Source organism: Coregonus clupeaformis, unplaced genomic scaffold, assembly GCF_020615455.1.
Source record: "Coregonus clupeaformis isolate EN_2021a unplaced genomic scaffold, ASM2061545v1 scaf0856, whole genome shotgun sequence".
Classification (NCBI taxonomy): Eukaryota; Metazoa; Chordata; class Actinopteri; order Salmoniformes; family Salmonidae; genus Coregonus; species Coregonus clupeaformis.
In genome coordinates this window covers 160001-180906 of record NW_025534311.1, presented here as the reverse complement: position 1 = coordinate 180906, position 20906 = coordinate 160001, and the positions used below count along the sequence as shown (strand labels likewise).

The window sequence follows — 20906 nt, the reverse complement described above, 5'->3', positions numbered from 1 at the left end:
TAAACTGGTCTGCCTGCACTCACCCATACAGGCTTCTCTCTAAACTGGTCTGCCTGCACTCACCCATACAGGCTTTTATCTCTAAACTGGTCTGCCTGCACTCACCCATACAGGCTTCTCTCTAAACTGGTCTGCCTGCACTCACCCATACAGGCTTCTCTAAACTGGTCTGCCTGCACTCACCCATACAGGCTTCTCTCTAAACTGGTCTGCCTGCACTCACCCATACAGGCTTCTCTCTAAACTGGTCTGCCTGCACTCACCCATACAGGCTTCTCTCTAAACTGGTCTGCCTGCACTCACCCATACAGGCTTCTCTCTAAACTGGTCTGCCTGCACTCACCCATACAGGCTTCTCTCTAAACTGGTCTGCCTGCACTCACCCATACAGGCTTCTCTCTAAAACTGGTCTGCCTGCACTCACCCATACAGGCTTCTCTCTAAACTGGTCTGCCTGCACTCACCCATACAGGCTTCTCTCTAAACTGGTCTGCCTGCACTCACCCATACAGGCTTCTCTCTAAACTGGTCTGCCTGCACTCACCCATACAGGCTTCTCTCTAAACTGGTCTGCCTGCACTCACCCATACAGGCTTCTCTCTAAACTGGTCTGCCTGCACTCACCCATACAGGCTTCTCTCTAAACTGGTCTGCCTGCACTCACCCATACAGGCTTCTCTCTAAACTGGTCTGCCTGCACTCACCCATACAGGCTTCTCTCTAAACCCTGGTCTGCCTGCACTCACCCATACAGGCTTCTCTCTAAACTGGTCTGCCTGCACTCACCCATACAGGCTTCTCTCTAAACTGGTCTGCCTGCACTCACCCATACAGGCTTCTCTCTAAACTGGTCTGCCTGCACTCACCCATACAGGCTTCTCTCTAAACTGGTCTGCCTGCACTCACCCATACAGGCTTCTCTCTAAACTGGTCTGCCTGCACTCACCCATACAGGCTTCTCTCTAAACTGGTCTGCCTGCACTCACCCATACAGGCTTCTCTCTAAACTGGTCTGCCTGCACTCACCCATACAGGCTTCTCTCTAAACTGGTCTGCCTGCACTCACCCATACAGGCTTCTCTCTAAACTGGTCTGCCTGCACTCACCCATACAGGCTTCTCTCTAAACTGGTCTGCCTGCACTCACCCATACAGGCTTCTCTCTAAACTGGTCTGCCTGCACTCACCCATACAGGCTTCTCTCTAAACTGGTCTGCCTGCACTCACCCATACAGGCTTCTCTCTAAACTGGTCTGCCTGCACTCACCCATACAGGCTTCTCTCTAAACTGGTCTGCCTGCACTCACCCATACAGGCTTCTCTCTAAACTGGTCTGCCTGCACTCACCCATACAGGCTTCTCTCTAAACTGGTCTGCCTGCACTCACCCATACAGGCTTCTCTCTAAACTGGTCTGCCTGCACTCACCCATACAGGCTTCTCTCTAAACTGGTCTGCCTGCACTCACCCATACAGGCTTCCTCTCTAAACTGGTCTGCCTCACTCACCCATACAGGCTTCTCTCTAAACTGGTCTGCCTGCACTCACCCATACAGGCTTCTCTCTAAACTGGTCTGCCTGCACTCACCCATACAGGCTTCTCTCTAAACTGGTCTGCCTGCACTCACCCATACAGGCTTCTCTCTAAACTGGTCTGCCTGCACTCACCCATACAGGCTTCTCTCTAAACTGGTCTGCCTGCACTCACCCATACAGGCTTCTCTCTAAACTGGTCTGCCTGCACTCACCCATACAGGCTTCTCTCTAAACTGGTCTGCCTGCACTCACCCATACAGGCTTCTCTCTAAACTGGTCTGCCTGCACTCACCCATACAGGCTTCTCTCTAAACTGGTCTGCCTGCACTCACCCATACAGGCTTCTCTCTAAACTGGTCTGCCTGCACTCACCCATACAGGCTTCTTCTCTAAACTGGTCTGCCTGCACTCACCCATACAGGCTTCTCTCTAAACTGGTCTGCCTGCACTCACCCATACAGGCTTCTCTCTAAACTGGTCTGCCTGCACTCACCCATACAGGCTTCTCTCTAAACTGGTCTGCCTGCACTCACCCATACAGGCTTCTCTCTAAACTGGTCTGCCTGCACTCACCCATACAGGCTTCTCTCTAAACTGGTCTGCCTGCACTCACCCATACAGGCTTCTCTCTAAACTGGTCTGCCTGCACTCACCCATACAGGCTTCTCTCTAAACTGGTCTGCCTGCACTCACCCATACAGGCTTCTCTCTAAACTGGTCTGCCTGCACTCACCCATACAGGCTTCTCTCTAAACTGGTCTGCCTGCACTCACCCATACAGGCTTCTCTCTAAACTGGTCTGCCTGCACTCACCCATACAGGCTTTTATCTCTAAACTGGTCTGCCTGCACTCACCCATACAGGCTTCTCTCTAAACTGGTCTGCCTGCACTCACCCATACAGGCTTCTCTCTAAACTGGTCTGCCTGCACTCACCCATACAGGCTTCTCTCTAAACTGGTCTGCCTGCACTCACCCATACAGGCTTCTCTCTAAACTGGTCTGCCTGCACTCACCCATACAGGCTTCTCTCTAAACTGGTCTGCCTGCACTCACCCATACAGGCTTCTCTCTAAACTGGTCTGCCTGCACTCACCCATACAGGCTTCTCTCTAAACTGGTCTGCCTGCACTCACCCATACAGGCTTCTCTCTAAACTGGTCTGCCTGCACTCACCCATACAGGCTTCTCTCTAAACTGGTCTGCCTGCACTCACCCATACAGGCTTCTCTCTAAACTGGTCTGCCTGCACTCACCCATACAGGCTTCTCTCTAAACTGGTCTGCCTGCACTCACCCATACAGGCTTCTCTCTAAACTGGTCTGCCTGCACTCACCCATACAGGCTTCTCTCTAAACTGGTCTGCCTGCACTCACCCATACAGGCTTCTCTCTAAACTGGTCTGCCTGCACTCACCCATACAGGCTTCTCTCTAAACTGGTCTGCCTGCACTCACCCATACAGGCTTTTTCTCTAAACTGGTCTGCCTGCACTCACCCATACAGGCTTCTCTCTAAACTGGTCTGCCTGCACTCACCCATACAGGCTTCTCTCTAAACTGGTCTGCCTGCACTCACCCATACAGGCTTTTATCTCTAAACTGGTCTGCCTGCACTCACCCATACAGGCTTCTCTCTAAACTGGTCTGCCTGCACTCACCCATACAGGCTTCTCTCTAAACTGGTCTGCCTGCACTCACCCATACAGGCTTCTCTCTAAACTGGTCTGCCTGCACTCACCCATACAGGCTTCTCTCTAAACTGGTCTGCCTGCACTCACCCATACAGGCTTCTCTCTAAACTGGTCTGCCTGCACTCACCCATACAGGCTTCTCTCTAAACTGGTCTGCCTGCACTCACCCATACAGGCTTCTCTCTCTAAACTGGTCTGCCTGCACTCACCCATACAGGCTTCTCTCTAAACTGGTCTGCCTGCACTCACCCATACAGGCTTCTCTCTAAACTGGTCTGCCTGCACTCACCCATACAGGCTTCTCTCTAAACTGGTCTGCCTGCACTCACCCATACAGGCTTCTCTCTAAACTGGTCTGCCTGCACTCACCCATACAGGCTTCTCTCTCTAAACTGGTCTGCCTGCACTCACCCATACAGGCTTCTCTCTAAACTGGTCTGCCTGCACTCACCCATACAGGCTTCTCTCTAAACTGGTCTGCCTGCACTCACCCATACAGGCTTCTCTCTAAACTGGTCTGCCTGCACTCACCCATACAGGCTTTCTCTCTAAACTGGTCTGCCTGCACTCACCCATACAGGCTTCTCTCTCTAAACTGGTCTGCCTGCACTCACCCATACAGGCTTCTCTCTAAACTGGTCTGCCTGCACTCACCCATACAGGCTTCTCTCTAAACTGGTCTGCCTGCACTCACCCATACAGGCTTCTCTCTAAACTGGTCTGCCTGCACTCACCCATACAGGCTTCTCTCTAAACTGGTCTGCCTGCACTCACCCATACAGGCTTCTCTCTAAACTGGTCTGCCTGCACTCACCCATACAGGCTTCTCTCTAAACTGGTCTGCCTGCACTCACCCATACAGGCTTCTCTCTAAACTGGTCTGCCTGCACTCACCCATACAGGCTTCTCTCTAAACTGGTCTGCCTGCACTCACCCATACAGGCTTCTCTCTAAACTGGTCTGCCTGCACTCACCCATACAGGCTTCTCTCTAAACTGGTCTGCCTGCACTCACCCATACAGGCTTCTCTCTAAACTGGTCTGCCTGCACTCACCCATACAGGCTTCTCTCTAAACTGGTCTGCCTGCACTCACCCATACAGGCTTCTCTCTAAACTGGTCTGCCTGCACTCACCCATACAGGCTTCTCTCTAAACTGGTCTGCCTGCACTCACCCATACAGGCTTTATTGTACTGAAGGCCCCCCACCCGACGTCTCGATCCAGGATGGAACGGACGGAGTACGCCGGAGCCCCCTCGATGTCCAGAGGGGACGGAGGGACCTCCTGCACCTCAGACTCCTGGAGCGGACCAAATGGCGTTAGGTTAGTGGAGGAGTGACGGAGAGAGTTCTGGGCATATTCGGCTCATGGCAAGAACACCGACTACGGTTTGCAACTGCAGTGGGGACAAAGATCGTACTTTTTGGAGAAATGTCCTCTGGTCTGATGAAACAAAAATAGAACTGTTTGGCCATAATGACCATCGTTTCCTTTTGAGAGGAAAAAGGGGGGAGCTTGCAAGCCGAAGAACACCATCCCAACCGTGAAGCACAGGGGGTGGCAGCATCATGCTGTGGGGGTGCTTTGCTACAGGAGGGACTGGTGCACTTCACAAAATAGATGGTATCATGAGGAAGGAAAATTATGTGGATATATTGAAGCAACATCTCAAGACATTAGTCAGGAAGTTAAAGCTTGGTCACAAATGGGTCTTCCAAATGGACAATGACCCCAAGCATACTTCCAAAGTTGTGGCAAAACGACAAAGTCAAGGTATTGGAGTGGCCATCACAAAGCCCTGACCTCAATCCTATAATTTGTGGGCAGAACTGAAAAAGCGTGTGCGAGCAAGGAGGCCTACAAACCTAACTCAGTTACACCAGCTCTGTCAGGAGGAATGGGCCAAAATTCACCCAACTTATTGTGTGAAGCTTGTGAAAGGCTACCCGAAACGTTTCACCCAAGTTAAACAATTAAAGTCAATGCTACCAAATACTAATTGAGTGTATGTAAACTTCTGACCCACTGGGAATGTGATGAAAGAAATAAAAGCTGAAATAAATCATTCTCTCTACAATTATTCTGACATTTCACATCCTTAAAATAAATTGGTGATCCTAGCTGACCTAAGACAGGGAATTTTTACTAGGATTAAATGTCAGGAATTGTGAAAACTGAGTTTAAATGTATTTGGCTAAGGTGTACGTAAACTTCCGACTTCAACTGTATATTGTCATAGTATATACAGTGAGGGAAAATCATTAAAATGCAAATCAATTTATAACATTTTTGACATGCGTTTTTCTGGATTTTTTTGTTGTTATTCTGTCTCTCACTGTTCAAATAAACCTACCATTAAAATTATAGACTGATCATTTCTTTGTCAGTGGGCAAACGTACAAAATCAGCAGGAGATCAAATACTTTTTTCCCTCACTGTAGTTATATTATATAGTATATAGTTATAGTATATATATAGTTATAGTATATAAATATAGTTACAGTATAGAGTTATGGTATATAGTAATAATTATTATATAGTATATAGTATATAGTTATAGTTATCTTTAGTCTGTCATTATGAATCACACACAATGAATCAATAGATGTTTCTCAGTCTTGTAGACATGGTATAGCCCTGTTTGTTTCTGTTTGCCTCTCACAAGGTAAATATCTTAGACTTTCACTGGGTACTGTGTGATTGTAGTGTAATTATTATTCGTTTTTTAAATTGTAAGTGGTCTTTATGCCTAGTTGTCCCTCTCTCTCTGCTGTCTTTAGGTCATGAAGCCATAGTTCAGTTCCTGGATGAAAATAACCAGTCATATGCAGTAGTTCCACAAGTATGGATCAAAGATGACATCTGTTATTGGCCACCACTCAGCCTCAAGAAAAAGAACAAAATAAACAATGTATCCATGGAGTGTACTACACCAGACAACACCTGGGAATAAGCTGCTTCATGTTCATGAAGGGAGCAGGTCATCTATGTATCTGATATACTCTCATTTGAACTGTTAGTGTAATTAACTTGCCTGATGTTATGTTAAGGAATACCTGGAATAGTATAAAGTAATCCTATGTACCAGTACAGAGGGATAGGACAACAAGTGATATATGTTTTAGTAAGATTGCATTTTTGGCATTTATAGCAATGGTTATCAACTGTACTGCAGGGATGGAATGTAAATCGCAGAAAATAGATGTTGTGGTGGCAGCTGCAGAGAGGTATTTGGGTGTGCGAGACTTGACGTCAGAAGAGTTACAGGATGTGTTAAGTAAGCGGTGTCCCATCCTGTTGGCCTGAAGTAGGACTAACTAGATTTAAATAGTGGAGTATGGTATTTTCATTTTGTAAAAAAAAAAAAATTAGTAGTGTTAGACGGCAGGGTCTTTTTTTTTTTTTTTAAAGCAAAGTATAAGGGAGTTATACTCCAGTCTTGTAGGAGGCGGTAATGCAACATTGATTGGACGCCAACCGCCATTAAACCTCATCGAAGAAGATGTCACCTATCTCTCTCTCAGTGCGGAAGTAGGAAGGGGGGAATTCCTGGCGCAAACTAGCTCAGTCAGTGTCGCTTGACAGCAGAAAGATACTTTAGCATAATGTCAAGGGACCTTATCGCTGGAGATTATTTTACAAGATTTGAATAGAAACACAACGTAAGAGTTGGTTGTTATATCTAGCCTAGTTGTAAAAGAACGGACATCTGCACAGTTTCACATTGAACATCACTCTGTCGTTTAATGACATGTGCCACGCATTCTGACAACCCATTCATCCGTAACGCAGCACACTGTCAGTAAACCATAACAACGTACAGTCACGTACAGCACGTCGTACCATACATAACATTTCCCCCTTTCCAAAACCAGGGACTGGTACCATATATAAAATGTCCATAGGGGCAAGAACCTAGAGTGATACCTGTAAGAAATAAACATTAACCCTTAAACGAATGGACTCTCCAAACTAGCCAGTTCAGTCCATTAACCTGGAGGTTGACTAAGACACCTAACGGAGCCTAAGAATGAAAAGAGGTTAAGTAGTCCCCCCAGATAAGCAGGGCGAGTTCTGTGCCCGCATAGGCCTTTCTTCCACCGTCACCGCTTGTGGCTCTGGCCCTGGGGAACCCACAGAGGCTGGGGCTCAGGTGGTAGTGGTGGAGGAGGTCCATCCGGTGGCGTCTCTGGCCTGCATGTCTGTTTTGTGTGCCTTCGTGTTCCTTGAGGGGCAGGGACTTTTCTGAGGCGGCTGGCGTGCCAGCGTGATCCATTGCTCATCATGAATGTGGCGGGCCCCAGTTGTCGACTGACCTGCAAGGGGTCCGACCAGAATGAGGCCATTTTGTTGCACCGCTGAGGCCGTCGGGGTTCGGACCCAGTCTGACACTTGAATGATCGACTTCTTCACCCTGTGTGCCTTGTCAAAACGCTGTTTCATTGCTCTTTGGTGCCTGGTCACTGCCTGCTGTTCTTGGGTGCGCCTAGTCGCGGGTTCTGCTACTCTCTGTGTTCTGAGTCTGTCCAGTGGCAGTTCCATCTCACGACCTAGCATGAGGGATGCCGGGGAGACCTGTGTTGTTGTGTGTTTGCTTGCTCTGTAGTGCATTAGCGTTTGATTCAAAGCAGTTTGGAACGTGCACCCCTGGACCAGGTGCGCTCTGATGCCGTTCTTCAGCGTTTGGTTGAAGCGTTCCACCCCTCCGTTAGCTTGTGGGTTGTAGTAGGCCGTGCGGATGTGTTTGATTCCCTTGTTGCTGAGATATGAGGAGAACTCGGCAGAGGTTAGCTGGGGCCCATTGTCCGTGGTAAGGGTGAGGGTAGGCCCCACCTTGTGAACAGGCTGTCTAGGATGTCCACGATGGCCTGTGCTGTGACAGTTCCGAGCAGGAACCACTTCTGGCCACTTAGAGTGGAGGTCATACACCACCACCAGGAAGCGCTGATGGTGAGGGGACTGCGTGTCCATGGATCTCGCCACAGATGTCCAGTTGGATGTGCTCCCAGGGGTGGGACGGCCATGCGAGAGGCTGCAGGGGGGTGGGGCGGACTGTCCTGTTTTCCCACTGAGGAGGCATGCAGCACAATCCCTGACCAGGGCTTCAATGTCGTGGTCGATGCCTGGCCACCACACAAGGTCTCGACATCGCTGTTTGACCTTGACTATGCCCAAGTGACCTCGTGCGCCATGGATAGAACACGCGCACGCAGGCCACTCGGGACCACAGTGCAAAACCTCGAGAGACACAGACTTCTTCCCAGCAAGAAAGTTCGTGCTTCACTCTGGCGAAAGTCGCCAGCTCTTCCGGCACATGTGCTGGCCATCCAGTGCGTATGTAGGTGCGCAGGGTAGACAGTGTGGGATCCTGTTCCGATGCTTGCTTCAGCTCCTCCAGTGAGACGACTGACTGAAGAGGAGCGTAGAGCATTTGTACAAGCTCTGTTTCGTTGTCGTCTGGCAAGACGGTTTGGAGTAGGAGCGTCAAAGGAGCGTGAGAGGAGGTCTGCCACCACGTTATCCCTCCCCGGGAGTGAACTTCAGCTGATAGTCATACTGTCTGAGGCGGTCGGCCCATCTGTGCAGCCGAAGTGGCTTGTGGCCAGTTCCTGATGCTGACAGTAGCGTTGTGAGGGACTGGTGGTCGGTTCGGAGTGTGAACAGACGGCCATATAGGTAGAGGTGCCACCTTTCGCACGCCCAGACACAGGCCAGTGCTTCTCGTTCGCCCACAGAGTACCGTTGTTCTGTGGGGCTCAGGGCCCTGAGGCGACGGCGACGGGCCTCTCAATGCCATTCTGCAGCTGTGAGAGGACAGCTCCTAGTGCTCCAGCTGAGGCGTCACATGTGACAATGGTGTGGCAGACGGGGTCAAAGTGAGCCAAGACTGGGGCTGTGGTGAGCTGGCTCTTCAGTGAGCGGACCGCGTCTGAGCAGGCTGCCGTCCAGGCCCATGGCTCATCCTTCTTGAGGAGCTGGCGAAGGGGCGCTGTGGTCTGAGAGTAGTGGGGCAGAAACCGGAGGTAGTAAGCTGTCATGCCCAAGAATGAGGCCACCTGAGAGGCTGAGGTCGGTTCCGGGATCCGGTGGACGGCTTCAATGTTCGACATGAGTGGGGCAATGCCTTTGGCCGACAGGCGGAAGCCCACAAACTCGACGGCTGGAGCTGCAAAGGTGCACTTTCCACCGTTCAGGGTCAGGTTGTTCCGCAGTAGAGCACTGAATACTCTGTGGAGTCGATAATCATGGATGTGGAGGTCAGGGCCGTGGACCACGATGTCATCCAGATAGACCGCCACCCCAGGTATTCCAGCGAGGATGGTGCTCATCACCTTCTGGAAGCAGCTGGGGGCGGAGCTAAGTCCAAAAGGCATGCGTGTATATCTGAACACGCCAGCGTGTGTGACAAAGGCCGTGAGGTCTCTGCTAGCTGCATGGAGGGGTACCTGAAGATAACCCTGACGAAGGTCAAGCTTCGTGAAGATCGTGGAGCCATGGAATTGTGCGGTCAGCTCCTCAGCTGTAGGCAAGGGGTACTTATCCGGGACAACGGCCTTGTTCACAGCACGGAGATCCACACAGGTCCGGATTCCACCGGACTTTTTGGTTGCAATGACCAAGTTTGAAATCCAGGGGCAGCGTTGACTGGCTCAATGATGCCTGCATCCAACTGTGACTGGAGATCTTTGTGACATCATCACGCAGTGCAAAGGGAATGCGCCGCAGGGGCTGCATGACTGGGGTCACTTCCCGGATTCACTAGGGGCCTGTGAGTAAAGGCTGTGAGGCAGCCCAGTCCATCAAACAGAGTCGGCCAGTTCTGTTGCCATGTGCAGGTAACCTGGTAGATAGCTGACCCACTGTCATCTCTCAGTGTGAATCCCAAGCCTGTGAAGAGGTCGAGGCCCAGGAGGTTGGCACCCGCTTTGCAACATGAAATGTGAATGATGGCAGATGTTTGGTGCCGTAGTGTACTGGGACCTGGAGGGTGCCTACAATGTCTATCTTAGATCTACCGTGCCCACACAGGGCAGTGGAGGGCTGTTGGAGTGGTAGGTGACTGAAAAACTTGTAGTAAGTGGCAAGGTTGAGCAACGACACCGCAGCGCCAGTATCCAGCAGCAAAGGCAAACCCACCTCACCCAGCTGCACAGTGCATGTCCTGAATGACACATGGTTGGTGGAGACGGTTCGGATTTCCGTGTGTTCATGTTGAGAGTGAGATGAAACGAAGGGCCTATTCTGGGTGGAGCTAGTAGCAGGGCAGAACGACACACTTTCGCAAAGTGATTGTATTTTGAACAGTTCTTGCATATTTTCCCACGGGCTGGGCAGTTTGAAGCCCTTGAATTGTGAGAGCTAGCCCCACAGTTGCCACAGCTAGTTCTGTTTGTTTGTCTGTGTGCCTGCTGCACGGGCATGTCGGTGTCTGTGTCCATGCAGCTATCGACGCGGAGGGCGTGCGCGCAGCGTGATCGTTGTAGTGCGCCTGCTCGGGCTGAAGCTGCTGTGTGAGAATGGCTGGGGGGCCAAGTGTATGCTGCAGAGCTGTCTGTTAGCATAGAAGAGCATTCCAACGCCGCTTCAACCTGGAGTGCTATTTTAATAGCTCCATCTAGTTGTAAATTATCCGATTAAATTAAATTAATTAAAGTAATTATTATCCGATTAAAGTAAATTATCCAAAAGCAGTTTCTCCCTTGTCTTTTCACATAACGTCCCCTCTATCAACTGATCCCTGATGATCTCGTCCTGAAGTGTCCCGTAGTTACAAGAGCTAGCCAAATCCCTCAGATTAGCCACGTAGCTTTGAATGGACTCACCCGGCCGTTGGTGTCTCTTCCGTAGCCGGTAGCGTCGGAGGAGCACTCGCTCTTTCCCGGCGAAGTGGTTCCGTAAGAGGCTGACTGCAGCAGTGAATGTAGGAGCCGATCCAAGCGCTCTGAAAATCCTCTGTCCCTCTGTAACAAGGCAGTGACGGAGCAGTGCTGTCCTCCGCTTGTCGGAGATTGTAGAAAAGTCCATAGCTTCTAAATAAGTGTTAAAACTATCAAGCCAGTTATTCCACGGGACTGGAGGTTCGCCAGGCACGGCGAGGAATGGTGCTGGCGGTGGTAAACTGAATTCAGCCATCTTCGTCGCCAATGTTATATCTAGCCTAGTTGTAAAAGAACGGACATCTGCACAGTTTCACATTGAACATCACTCTGTCGTTTAATGACATGTGCCACGCATTCTGACAACCCATTCATCCGTAACGCAGCACACTGTCGTAAACCATAACAACGTACAGTACGACGTACAGCACGTCGTACCATACATAACATTGGTGTCAGTTACGGAAATACGCTTGGTCTGCGACAATCAAACCAGAGCTAGCTAGGTTAATTAACTGGCTAACTACGTTGAGAGCTATAGAGAAAAGGTAAGCTTTTCTTGACATCAAGTTAGCTAAACATGTCATTGGCTGGCCACTTGTTGTGCTAACTAGCTGACGTGATGGTCATGGCTAGCCCGAATTAGCCATGTTAGCTAGCTAGCTAGCTAGTCACAGTCTAGCTAACCTAACCAAATGAACGGTGTTGTTGACGGGCTTTCTAGTTATAGGCTTTATATGACTGGTTGACTTGCAAATGGTTGGAGCGAGCTGACCGTGTTGAGAATGTCATTAGTTACACGGTCTGTAGTTAGCGGGTAACTTGCTAAGTATAGATAGGTTAGCTAACTAGATATATAGGGCTCCCGAGTGGCGCAACATCTCAGTGATAGAGGCGTCAAACAGACCGGGGTTCGGTTCCAGGCTGGATCACAATCCGGCCGTGATTGGGAGTCCCATAGGGTGGCGTCCGGGTTTGGCCGGGTAGGCCGTCATTGTAAATAAGAATTTGTTCTTAACTGACTTGCCTAGTTAGGTTAAATAAATACAAATAATCACAAACCACCATGATGGAACTAGAAGCGAAAGTGAAAGTAACCTAGCTAGCTCCGAGCGGACTCCGAGCTATGTTTTCCATTAACTATTTTATTTGTTGTCGTCGACATTTATTAAGTTCGCGATAGAAAATAGATGCGACAGTTGGCTGCTAGGGCGCGTTTCCATTTAACCAAATGTTGTGTTGATAAAAACCAACTGGACGTAATGACGACACACAACAACGTTTTTACCTGCAGTACAGTGTTGAATAAAAATGTAGTGGTTGAAGTGTTTCCATTACACATTTAGACAAATTGACCATAAATACATTTGCGAAAGCCTGTATGCCCTCCTACCTCATGTCTCATGTAGCCCGAAAAAGCCAGCATGGATAGCATTAATTGACTAATATTTGTAGGCTGGACAAATGACATTTTAAAACGTTTTTTTTTCTGATAACTAGTTAATTCCATTCGAAATGGAGCCCAGTTTAAAAAATATTACCATATGTCCCAGCTGCTTGCATTAGTTTTGAAGTAATCGCGAAAAAACAGGTCATATTTATGGCATTTTTCACCCTGCCAGCTCCTATTAGTTCTATTGAGCACCGTGGAACCAACTCGCCTTCCAAACGCTCTATTCCCAGCCCATTGTCACAATGCCTGCGTTGCTATTACTGGCAATGAGACCTGCCCACGTTTATGGAGGACTAAAAGTGCCACAATTAAATAAATAAATACACCATTAAATAATTACTTAAATGTGTCATTAATTAATTAAAATTAGAATTAAATACATAAATGTGTTATTAAATGTGTCATTAATTAATTCAAATACCGATTCATTTTATGTAAAATACATATATAATAATTTCACTATTTACATTTACATTTCATGATCCTGCATTGCAGTGATTCATGAATTACTTAAAACTGTCAAACTGACCCATCAAAGTCAGTGGGCGGGGCTAACTGCGAATCTAGTCTGATCCATTGCTTTGGTCTGAAGTAGAGTAGGCCAACCTGGATAGAGACAATGGAGGATCTCCGTGAACTTTCCAGGGAGTTGGTTAGAGAGCATTTTAAACTTAGCAGAGGATGTAGAAGCAGGACCTGCTGAACCAGAGCATGTAGCTAGTAAAGCAGAGGAACTTATTGAAGTTGTTGGAGTCATTTCCGCACTTTCCGCCGAAGATATCGACCACAGAGTGATTGCAAATCTAGAAGAAGTTGTCCACCGCTTCTCTGGTACCAGGGCACTTCAGGCCCAACACACACAGGGACCGGGGCGTTTAGGCGTTTGACATACCGAGTGCAGTTCTGGAGCATCAACTTCTTTGTGGAGTTCCCGCAGTTCAAATTGCAGCGATGTTCAATACAGTTTAAGGTATTTACACTAAATTCATGAGTTTTCTGTTTATGAATTGCTGCTCTCATACACTCGGAAAGAATATGACGTTTAAGGTAACATTACTTGATGTTGTGTTTTTCTTGTTTGTACAGAAAGACAGATCTCTATTCAGCTGTGAATGATGAGGAGTTAGACCGTATTGTAAGTGAAATTCACGAAGTCATCCAAACACCGGCTACAAGCTAATGCGTGGTCACCTGAATGCAAGAGGTGTGCATGTTCCAAGTGAGTAGATAATAATATGGGCATTATTTAAATGTATTTTTAATTTGGAGCTCTGCCCCTTTGAAAGGTGAAGGAAGCCCGCTTATGGAAAGACATCGCCTCTGAGATGTAGAATGTGTAGAAGAAATGTGAAGAGAAACACACATTTCAGGACGGCTGACTTGTATCATCAGGATAGACATGTCCTGTGATTTTTAGCCTCCTGTTTAATAGAGGTGGAACAATATCTGACAGTAATATTCTCAGCTGTCCGGATGTGCCCCTGCTGTAAAGGGTATAATATAATCATAGAAAAGCAAAATATCATAGGAGGCAAAAAATCTCAGGTCATCTCTGTTCGAGCATGTGGTATCTATCTATCTATCTATATATCTATCTATCTATCTATCTATCTATCTATCTATCTATCTATCTATCTATCTATCTATCTATCTATCTATCTATCTATCTATCTATCTATCTATCTATCTATCTATCTATCTATCTATCTATCTATCTATCTATCTATCTATCTATCTATCTATGTGTGTATATATATGTATATGTGTATGTGTATATATACGTATATGTGTATATATATGTATATATATGTGTGTATGTATATATATATATATAAATATATATAAATATATGTATGTATGTATATATATATGTATGTATATGTATGTATATATATATAAATATATATATGTATGTATGTATGTATGTATATGTATGTATGTATGTGTATATATATATATATGTATATGTATATATAATTTTTATATATGTGTATGTATATATATATATATATATATACATATGTATGTATGTATATGTACAATATCTGACAGTAAAGTACATTTTTGAAGCTGTGGTGGTTCTGTAATAGTTGACTGTTTTACACACATTATTTATTTTATTATGACACCACTATATCCTCAAAATAAGTAGCCAGTGAGTGTGTGGTTATTCATTTTAAATTCCTCCCCTCAGTCTCAAGACTGCAAGAGTCTTTACGCAGAGTCAATGCAGAGGGAGTCTACATGAGACGTCTGAGGCTGCGTGTATTAAGGCGACGGCAGTATTTTGTTCCTGGCCCAAACTCTTTGTGGCATATAGATGGCCACCATAAGCTTATCAGGTCAGTGATATTAGCAGATAAACAATGCATCTTTCTATATGTTTCATTACAATTGTTATACAATAAAGTTATATTTTTTTCATGTGTTTGCAACAGGTGGAGATTTGTTGTCCACGGTGGGGTGGATGGATTCAGTCGTTTAGTGGTCTACCTGACTGTGGCCGGCAATAATAGAGCTCATACGGTCTTACAGAGCTTTATCGCCGCTGTTGAGCAGTATGGGCTGCCATCAAGGGTACGGTCTGACAAAGGGGGGAGAATGCAGATGTAGCAGAATTCATGATCAGAAGCAGAGGTACCGACAGGAATTCACACATCACAGGCAGAAGTGTCCACAATCAGCGGTAAAGAAATATGTTTGGCAACTAGGCTCACACAACTAACATACTAGTTGAATGTACTTTAGCATATGTCATAAATTAACAATTTCTCAATTTTATCCTAAACACAGAATAGAGAGGATGTGGAGAGATGTTTATGAACATGCCCTGGACCTCTTCTATCAGATCTTTTTACTTCATTGGAAGATCAGGAGACACTGAATCCAGACAATGAAGTCCATCTTTCCGCTCTGCACCGGATTTTCCTTCCACTGGTTCAGCAAGCCTCGACTCTTTTCGAGATGCTTGGAACTTCCACGGTCTTAGAACTGAAAGGAATCAGTCACCACAGCAACTCTGGAGAAGTTACAGAGAGCAAGGCCCTGAGGAGGATCCTACTGAGGTTAACAATGAACTTTAAACACTTTCTTAAAATTGTTTCCCCAAAGGAATTATGGGAGAAAAAAATGGTGCTAAATGTGATACTTTAAATGAAACATTTACTATAGATTATTGTCTCTTTAAAATCTCCCGAGCTTTAAAGATCAACCTGTGAGCTGTAGTTTCTACAGTGCATACTATGCAAAAGCTGTATTATTTTAAAAAACTGGAATAAGTAACATTTCATTTCACTGCCTTGGTGACCAAAAATAACAATCTTGTGTAAGGACATGTCAAACTAGTTTTAAGTACAAGACTGATTATGCTTGTCATCCATTCAGGTTCCTGAAGAATATGGGATCGATTGAACGGACCCTCACTGCCTTCATCGAGGCACTGTGTCAGTCCCCGAGGTTCAGCTGGCCCGTGAGCTCTCAGATGAAGAGGTTGCAATTTTGCCAGCTCCAGGAGTTTCTGTTACTGATGCACTTAGACTATATGTAGAGACTGTGGAAGTGTTATCAAGAATCTTAGACTGATGTCCAACCCATGTTTTTTATTTGTTGTGTTAGAACAAGCAAGGAAAAACTGAAAGTTTACTTTCCTTTTTAAAAGAAAGGAAAAAAGCTGTTTCTTTGAAGCTTCCTGTCTCATTATGGTCCACAGAATGACTAACATGAATGCTGTACTGTTAGCACTGAAGGTGCAGAACAGTTTGATTTTAGTAAATGGAAGAAAAAAAAGTCAACTACTGCACAGTGTGTTAATGTTTTCAAAGACACTGAACTTGTGTCAATTCATCTGAACTGTGTATGCATTGACATTAGGGCTGGGCAATATGGAGAAAATCAAATATCACATTTTTGACCTAACACCTTGATGTCGATATTGCAACGATATTGTAAGGTTGACAATTGGTGCATTCACAAAATATCTTCCACATTTAGATTTCGGATAAATAACTATCATATTGTGGATATAATGACTAAGTGGTAAAAGGCAAATAATAGAACAGCTAGAACAGTCTTTGATATCATGTTGTTCACGGAGACTGAGAACCAGGGAAATGCGGCGGGGATTTGTCAATGGGAAAGCAAGCTACTAAGCCACGCCCACGGCAGTCGCTATGACGACCAGCCACGCTGAGGCAATCTAAAATCTGCAATGGGAAACGGACGACAGCGAAGTCGAGGCGAGGCGAGTCAAGTAGGTACTGGTAATGGAAAAGCACCTTAAGACGATATCTAGTCTTATATCACGATAGATATAATATTAAAATATTGCCCAGCCCTTATTGACGTCTGAAAAAACCTTTAAACAAGCCCAAATCCAGTACTTTTATGGCAGCGACAAGTGCTTTCTCAAAGTCCATGTAGAGTTTGAAATGAGCTGGCAGCTTTAGGGTTTCAAAGCATGTGGAGGACGTGGGAAGGGTTCCCCCAGAAATCTCCACTCTCAGTTCAGGAGGAAGCATCTCCCAGCCAACCCAGAATGTCAGCAGCTGGGCTAGGGTACCTGATGAAGCTAAAAGTCATAAAATGGATTAAAGACATTCTAGTTCAACTGTAATTGATCAGATCTATCCATGAGACATAGAAGCATTTGTAAAGAGAGAAAATAAGGTTTATACCTGTTTGAATGAACATCCTTAGAAAGCCAGTGATGCGGCAGGTGGTGTCTAAGTCAAAGTCTTCATCATCACTGTCCTCAACTGGCCATGTGATTTTTTTCTAGGAGCATCTTAAAGAAAACAAAAATTGTAATTTAAAAAAGGGAGAACTTATTTTGGTGAAGGACTATGCAGATCAAATTCTTAGAAAATGGAAAAATATCCATCTCAGTCATTGAAAATACACGTAAATTCATCGGGTTAAGTCACAAATATAACTAAATTACTGACTTACCTGGGGTGTGAACTGCATTTCAGCCATTTTGGGGAAAAGAAGTGGTACAACATCCGGCCTAGATGTCAGCAGGGCCATACCATCACATCTTTCAGTCCCTTTCTCAACTGTTTAATTTGGCGCATGGTCCTCCCAACGACCTAAGAGACAGACCGACCCATATTACAGCCCAAATCCTTAACCCAAATTTGACAAAAGTTGGCACAGTAGGAAAAATGTTAATAAACACAATAAAGTGCTTTATAAAAATCCATTAAAACTCTAGTACTTAAACTCTCGTGGTTAACATAACAAGCCAGGGTTCACAACACATTCTATAATTTCAACAAGTACAGCGATGAATTCTGTCCTTAACCAGCAGGAACTCACTGCATGGAGTAGAAGTTTGTTATGTAGCCATCTCCGATTTGTTTTGGTGACTGACCTGTGATAACTATTATTGACACTATGAACACCAATTAAGTTTGAGTCACTATAAAAAGAAATGCAAATAATTTCAACAAGCCACAGACAGTACAAACTTTTTTACTTTTGGTAAATGCCTAGTTTCGCACTGACCTGAAAATGTTACTTTGCTCTCCAAGTCCTGAAGTAAGAAGTTCAGCTTTAAACAGTACGCTTGGAATTTTATCCGACATTGTGGTCAGCCAAACAACAGACAGTGTGTGTGTAGCTTCTTGACTAACTTGGACTTGTGCTGGTCGTCTCGTCATATTCCTTCTGGCTCCAATGTTATATGGCGCAAAGAGCCTTGCTACCTCGGCTGCAACACAGAAAACGTAACAGCTCAATGGTCACCAGTCAGCTAAAACAGCCTCTACTTCTATCTTGGGATGCTCAAGCCAGCTAACACCATTTAGCCGATTAGCGAACTAGCTAGGTTTATGCTTCCCCCCATTAACAATAAACGTGTCACGCCTGAAGCATCATAATACCCGCATGCAAATACATGTTCGAGTCGATCTAATTTAACCTACACGTGTGTCCCGAATCATTAAATAGTAGCACACCTGGCTAACATGAAATGCTTAGCTTACCTTGGACAGGTTACGTGATTGAGCGGCCGGTATCTGCTGTGACTGAGCTGCTGGAGTCACGGTGCCGACGGGAGCCGTTGGACTTCTGCTCAGAGCTTCCTCAATCAAATTCGCTGCTTCTCTCAGCAGCTCCAGGCAACCTAGACATTTTGTCCTGCACCTCACACAGCGTCTCAACATTGGGGCTAGCAGGACCGAGTCTTCTCTTGATTTTTAGCCGTTGCAATGAAAGTTCTGTTTAACCGTGTAACTAAACCAACGTAGAGTGAATAGCGCCACCCAGTGTATTGGAATGTGTTCAGTAGCTCTGCATCAATCCATTATCCGGAATTGATTTGTCTTGGCTTGATGCAGAGGGTAACCAATCAGGCGTTAGGTTCCGCCTACCAACTTTTGATGGGTCAGTTTGACAGTTTTTAAGTAATTCATGAATCACTGCAATGCAGGATCATGAAATGTAAATGTAAATAGTGAAATTATTATATATGTATTTTACATAAAATGAATCGGTATTTGAATTAATTAATGACACATTTAATAACACATTTATGTATTTAATTCTAATTTTAATTAATTAATGACACATTATAAGTAATTATTTAATGGTGTATATATTTATTTAATTGTGGCACTTTTAGTCCTCCTACACGTTAACCCTCTAGGTTTACCTCATGTAACTTATTATTAACAAGGTTACAGCTACTTCCGTGAGCAAGCTCACTGTTTGCCTGTTGTGGTGATCCACAGTGCTAGTAGAATGAAAAGGTTATTTATTTATTAAAAAATGTCTTCTGGCTGTTTAAATCGGCCACATCTTGAAAAAGAGGACAGGGACATGCGTTTTGTTTAGGTTTTACACCTTTAAAAAAAAAAAAAAAGTTAATCATGCAAAGAAAAAGTTTAACTTTGATATTGTCCAGCCTAATATTTGCCAAAATCAAATAATTATCATGTGTCAATGTATCGCCATGGTGAAACTTGCAATCATGTAGATCTGAAATAATTGGATGGTGAAACTTGCCAGCCAACCAAAAAAGCAAGGCGAAGCAATTTTGGCATTCTTGGAAGTCAGGACAATAATTTTTTTTAACTATAAAAATAATGATTTTGCAAGAATTAGGCATTTAGAATTAAATGTGGAGTGGAACTTATAGTTACGTGATGACATCACGTGCCCCCGCGTACCATCAAAAGTATTCGGCAATCATCATTTATTGTCGCAATAAAGAAAGTTGAGACAAAATAAAAATATCACCCGTCAAACGTATAGAAATGTTTGTCTGTCTTTTAGAACATTTCCCCAAATGCCGTTTCCATTAGACATGTTGCAATGATTTTTGTTGTTGCATCATTGCTTTTGTCGACTAAACCATGGGTCAATGGGATAATAACGATGCATAATGTTCAGCAGCATGGTGCAGCCCCAGGCAGACGTAGCCCTGCAGTGGGAGATGGCGGGGGACGAGGGGGCGTGGCTCTTCAGGTTCCTGCTGAGCTGGCAGCCAATGAGGTGGTGACTAGACTACTGGGAGACAACCAGCAGCTCCGAGGTAGGACACACAGACAAATATTTAAATATGTATCCACAATGATGCACAGATTGTATGTGTGTGTGGTTGTTTTATTAATGCTATTTCTGTGTGTGTGTGTGTGTGTGTGTGTGTGTGTGTGTGTGTGTGTTGTAGAGGCGTTGCGGCGCAGCAACCAGGCCCTGCGTGAGCGCTGTGAGGAGATGGAGGGATGGCAGCGGAGGTCTAGAGAAGAGAGGGAGTTCCTCAGCTGTCGTTTCCAGGAGGCCCGGGCTCTAGTGGAGAGACTGGCCAGGGAGAACCACAGCCTCACCAGCCTGGCCAGCCCCTCCAACCCTGGAGCTGACCAAGGCCTGCTGGTCAACGGCCCCAGCCAGGCCTCCAACTCTAACGGAATTCTTGCTGGGGAGAGGAGGGGGAGGGGACCAGGAGAAGAAGAGCTCGGAGGAGAGGAGGAGGGGACCAGGAGAAGAAGAGCTCGGAAACCAACGGACCTATGGCATCCTCTCTGGTCAGTACAGATAGATTGAGGGATGGATGGATGGATATAGATACAGTTGAAGTCGGAAGTTTACATACACCTTAGCCAAAAACATTTAAACTCACAATTCCTGACATTTAATCCTAGTAAAAATTCCCTGTCTTAGGTCAGATAGGATCACCACTTTATTTTAAGAATGTGAAATGTCAGAATAATAGTAGAGTAATAATAGTCAGCTTTTATTTCTTTCATCACTTTCCCAGTGGGTCAGAAGTTTACATACACAAATTAGTATTTGGTAGCATTGACTTTAAATTGTTTAACTTGGGTGAAACGTTTCGGGTAGCCTTTCACAA

General features: G+C 45.5%; 1 protein-coding gene and 1 long non-coding RNA gene across 7 annotated transcripts in view; both read left to right on the top strand.

Annotated features, from left to right (window-relative positions):
- Positions 1–6818: 6818 nt before the first annotated feature.
- On the top strand, positions 6819–20480 carry LOC123481338. Of its 6 annotated transcripts, none has more exons than XR_006659153.1 (3): positions 6819–6888; positions 19952–20090; positions 20226–20480. It is a non-coding gene; the product is annotated as an uncharacterized LOC123481338 (long non-coding RNA). The 6 variants fall into 6 exon arrangements; XR_006659151.1 differs by having other exon boundaries at positions 6825–6888; positions 19949–20090; XR_006659152.1 differs by lacking the exon at positions 6819–6888 and adding an exon at positions 11585–11651 and having other exon boundaries at positions 19949–20090.
- A 52-nt stretch (positions 20481–20532) lies between these two features.
- The window catches only part of LOC121559808 (E3 ubiquitin-protein ligase Mdm2-like), a gene marked incomplete at its 3' end in the record, with an annotated part of 159884 nt that continues 159510 nt past the window's right edge, over positions 20533–20906 (top strand). The window contains exon 1 of the mRNA XM_045216926.1: positions 20533–20580. Within this exon, the coding sequence (XP_045072861.1) occupies positions 20566–20580 (15 nt within the window). The remainder of the gene's footprint in view (positions 20581–20906) is intronic.